Source organism: Pygoscelis adeliae, unplaced genomic scaffold (genome assembly GCF_000699105.1).
Source record: "Pygoscelis adeliae isolate BGI_AS28 unplaced genomic scaffold, ASM69910v1 Scaffold139, whole genome shotgun sequence".
Classification (NCBI taxonomy): Eukaryota; Metazoa; Chordata; class Aves; order Sphenisciformes; family Spheniscidae; genus Pygoscelis; species Pygoscelis adeliae.
In genome coordinates, this window is record NW_008825613.1 from 1,507,595 (window position 1) to 1,512,222 (window position 4,628).

The 4,628-nt window shown below is 41.5% G+C and overlaps 1 protein-coding gene across 1 annotated transcript in view; it reads right to left on the reverse strand.

The window, feature by feature from the left end:
• Positions 1-341: 341 nt before the first annotated feature.
• The window catches only part of SGMS1 (sphingomyelin synthase 1), a 36,928-nt gene continuing 32,641 nt past the window's right edge, over positions 342-4,628 (reverse strand). Inside the window, exons 5-6 of the mRNA XM_009332765.1 lie at positions 4,324-4,490; positions 342-1,968 (exon numbers count right to left, since the gene is read on the reverse strand). Coding sequence (XP_009331040.1) covers positions 1,789-1,968; positions 4,324-4,490 — 347 coding nt within the window. The 3' untranslated portion in view covers positions 342-1,788. The remainder of the gene's footprint in view (positions 1,969-4,323; positions 4,491-4,628) is intronic.

A 4,628-nucleotide genomic window follows, 5' to 3' on the forward strand; every position in this document is an offset into this window, starting at 1 on the left:
TGACAGGACTGATAGATCCTGGGGTCATGGATGTTTACCCTGCAATGCGCTCCGTCCCAGCAGTTTTGGGGTAGATTTTTCAAGCCCTGGTGATGGCTCCCAGGAAGGCTTCTCCCATCCGCTCCTGGCTCCCGCACGATCAGAATCTATTGCATAGCATTTATTTCAGATAAGGCACTGTTTTGCCCAACACGAACAGCAATTCGAAATCAATGCAGTTTCCATACAGTCCAAATTTGATGGCCTACAGTGCAATAACACATAAAATTAAAGGCAAGGTTTGGAAGAATAAACCCAGCTTTAAATTTAAACTTAATATTAAAAAGATAAAGGAAACTACATTTTTCAAAAGCCTTTTTATTTTCCTTCACCGTTGTTGTTTTACAATACAAATATCACCTTGTGAATACACAAAAACCCTACAGAAGATAACTCTGCTTCACGTAAAATACAGAATGGATATATATATATTTATATATATATTTTCTCTTCTTCATTCTTTAAAAAAAACTATTTTGTTCTGCACATTGGCAAGTTTAGGATAGAATACTTCCCCAAACATACAGTATGTATGGTAGGAGTGAAACTTATAATTACATGCAGTTTCTGCACAAATATTTTAAAGAAATAGATTATCTTTGTTGTTTTTCAACAACATTTCAATACGGGATGGAGAAACCCTTCATAGTTCACTCAGTGATCATTTGTAAAATTCTTAAAAAACAGGAATTCATGGCTGTTTTTCTTTTTAAAATACAGCTACCAAGTAGACAATAAAGTGATACTTTTTAGTTTGACCTGCCCACAATGTGTGAGCAAGATCGGACCCTTTTTATTTGGTTTTTTTTTCCTACACATGGCAATTTCAACATTATAAGCAAATTTCCAGTTTGATTTAGCTATAAATGCAAAAATTAGTAATTATACAGTATATATAATTCTGCTTTCATGGAATACTTAATTTTAAATAAAAACATTTAAGACTGCCTACTGACCATACAATCAAGACAAGAAAGGCACTAGAAACATAGACAAATCTCTCTCTCCCAAGAAGCATTTTCTTTAAATTTTAACTCTCTATTCTCTGACATGTAAAAATCTTTTTAAATTTAATCTTCATACACATTTTGAAAAATAAAGTTAGGAAATACTTAGAAAATCACTTTACAACTTTTTTTTCTTCTTTTTTTTTTCTTTTTTTTTTTTGCACTTTTTGACACAGTCACTGCAGATTCTACAAAATCAAGATTACCAAACCTTCCTGTGTCTATCATCTTATTTGTAGCGTGGTGCAACAGGTAGAAAGATTTCTCGATTTTACCCAAGGCAGGTATTTAGAAACCTTCACATAGTCATTTGCTAGAAAATGGCTTACAGCCCAATCTTTGGGGCAAGAGATATGAAAAGTATGTTTTCCCAAGAAAATAATATGCTTTATTCCCAGACATGACTGGAAAGACCAGAACTTATGATATAAAAGCTTTCATTTATGCTGTCGCATCATATACAAAGGAACATGGTGATGGGTAAATGTAAATCCCAAATCTATTAACAAGAAATGTATAACAGTGCATGATAAGTTAAATTTTCTTTATTGTTGTCCAACGCAGATCCTTTGGAGAGAAAAAAAGATCACAGTGCTTACCAGGTAACTGAATAGGTTAAGTCAAGGGAACTGTTAAAAGAAAGGGTTAGGGAGCGGTTGATTTTTTTATGGCATCTTCTCATATGGAGTTCTTAGCACTTGGGACAGGTCCTTTCCCCCCCATTTGGTCCATCGACACGCTGTTATGTGTCATTCACCAGGCGGCTGTATTTCACCTGCCTGCCCCGGTGCAGCACCGGCCAGGGGAAGGGCCAGTGGTAGGAGCGAGGTACAATTCCTTGGACATTCTTTTCAAAGTACTGGAAGGGCTTGTACCACCAGACCCTTGCAAGGAGGTTAGTTTGGGAAGCTTCTTTTAGCACCTGCACGAAGATAATCAGAAAAAAGAGAATTACAAAAGAGCACGTCATGTACTTGCACGACTTCATTGCGCATCACTTGCTACCGTTCATCAGTGGCGTCTTGCTTACAGCTGCTTCCAAAAATGCCTTGATATCTCGAAACACCTCCCAAACAGATCTGCATGGACAAAGATCAAGAAGACCCAAGCTACTTTTCCATAGTCTCCCTGCGCACACCAGATGTTGCTCCCAACTGAGGCTCACCCTCGTTTCCAAGACCTCAGCTGTTCAGTGGTCCCATAGGAAAAGAATGAATGGCCCAAAATATCAGTCTCTTTGGGAATGATCCTCTCCTTTGGGAATGAAAAAAACCAACCCAAAAGCACAGCTGTTGCCGTAAGTATCTCTGAAATTACATGTAGCTCAAGAATCGTTTTGGAGCCTGGCTGGGTGCCTACAGAGGAATGAGCAAGGCAGGCTTCAACCCATCTGGAGGAGGTAACAAACCCTACCCTGCCCTCCACATGCTCTCAAACCGCCCCCACCCAGCCTTTTGCTTCTCCTAGCCATGAGCAAACCACAGCTGAGACACAAGGAGTGGGCAGGCACCAAGGGAGTTATACAACTATCCTGCTGCACGTTTTCAACACCAGAGCAGGGAAGCATTGTATCAGCCCACTGGAACATGCAAGTACAGGGCTTGTATGCTAAGCTTTCTTTCCATGTCAAAAACTGCCATGCAAAATAAATCCACTTTAGCCCTAGCGGGCTTTAATTTTCAGGTCAGACAAAAGTCACAGCCCTCTGCACATGGAGCAGCACCAGGAAGGAGAGACTAGCACACAAATGCGTGCTCAGGTAAGGATCCAGGGATCAGCATTTCCTGACATCTCAGCAGCTTAGGGAAGCAATGTTGAGCCATCTTCTGAGTCACATCATGCAGCAAAACAGGTACATTTCCATACAGTAAGGCAAAAGGCTTTTCTGAAGCAAGTCCACATTAGTACTCAAGGCAATCCTGACTTCAGTAGCTTCCAGCTTGGAAGCACAGCCACTCAGCACTTTTTTTGACAGAGCCCAGGAGCAAATTCAAAGTGTGGAAGTCAGCCTGGTGCTGTATGACAGGAGTTACGAAGTCTGGGCACAGACTGCTATCAAACACAGTGGTTCCAAACTGACTGAACATCAAACTGCATTCTTTGCAATCAGGCATTTGGTGGTAAAAACATACCACAGGGCTTGACTGTCATGTATTGCTTCAAGTAGCATCAAAACCACTGCAATAACATGACATGGTAGCTAGAAGACCTTGATATGATCTAAAAATCTGTACCATCACAATATTAACTAATTTCCTATCATCATACTAGGTCTTTCTTAAACAGAATTAACTGGAGTCATATGCAACAGATAAGCAAAATACCTTTCTCCACATTGCACAGAAAATATCTGGACACCAATTTGCTGTTACAGACCTAAGACTAAGTTTCTCTTAACTCACTAGGTCTTTCCCACGGATAACAGACTTGCTCATTTTCTCTCACATTCCTCAGCATTGTAAGTTCATCTCTTATTGATCTAGTTCACTGGCAGAAAAGCAAGAACAACGAGAATGACATGAGACCTCATTTAGACTTCTTCATTCGACCTTTGAATCATTTACCACTGCTCTCTGGTTGAGTATTACAAACCATGCTTTGCCCTCTCCCATCAAGCGCTGTGTCTCCTCCTAAGCAGCTCCTCGTTCTCAGTGTTTCCCTCATCATCCTGTTTTTCATGCCTTCCCAGACACTTCTCCTTAGGACAGGAGCAGCCTGTTCTCTGCTGCACTACCCTCCAAAAGGAAAACATTTTCCTTGGTCAGGGGAACTTACTGCCACTTGGAAACACTTTGAAAAACTGGTTCATCTTTAGTGAGGCCTCATACTATGCTTCAATAGACCTGTCATCTAACTAAAGGGCACAAGCCACATAATACAAGGAAAATCCAGTTGGCTTCAACAAAAACAAAAACCCAAGGCAAAAAAACCCCACCACATCTAAATGCTTCGCTCTGCTATCACAAAACTGGCCAACTGGCCCAAATTCAGAAGGACTTAAAAAATTGAAGTTACACAGCGGAAGCAGAGAGGCCTGCCTGCCTGTGGGTAGACCTTCAGATATTTTTGCGGTCAAGGCACAAGATGAACCCAACCGATGACGCCTCTTTCTTTCCTGCAAACCCAATGTGAGGGGGGAAGTAAGGGATGCTCCACAAGACACAGGTGAGTCCACTCCTACTCCTGCAGAAAAGCTCAAGGCAAAGTGTGGATATTTGCCCACTACCTCGCTACGGCAAGCAGAGTCACACGGATCCAAAGACTGGGAGAAACTCACTTGCTGGTTGGCCATTGTGTGATACCACCAGAAAAGTCTTGTAGTGATGTAGTAAGCCACCACTACGTCCACAGTGTAGTGGTCATGAGCAAGGAGGATGCAGAACATCCCAACCATGCTGAGTGCCCAGCAAAGCCAGTGATACCACCAGAGTCGCCGTGGTGAATCTGGAAAGAAGCACACGCAGTGATTATTTCAAAGCGTAACGTTATCAGCACGCAAGACTATTGCTGTAATTAGCAGAGGACGCGGACTGCAATCCTGGGTGGGTAGTGCAATGCCTGCATTAAAATTAAAAGCAGGAA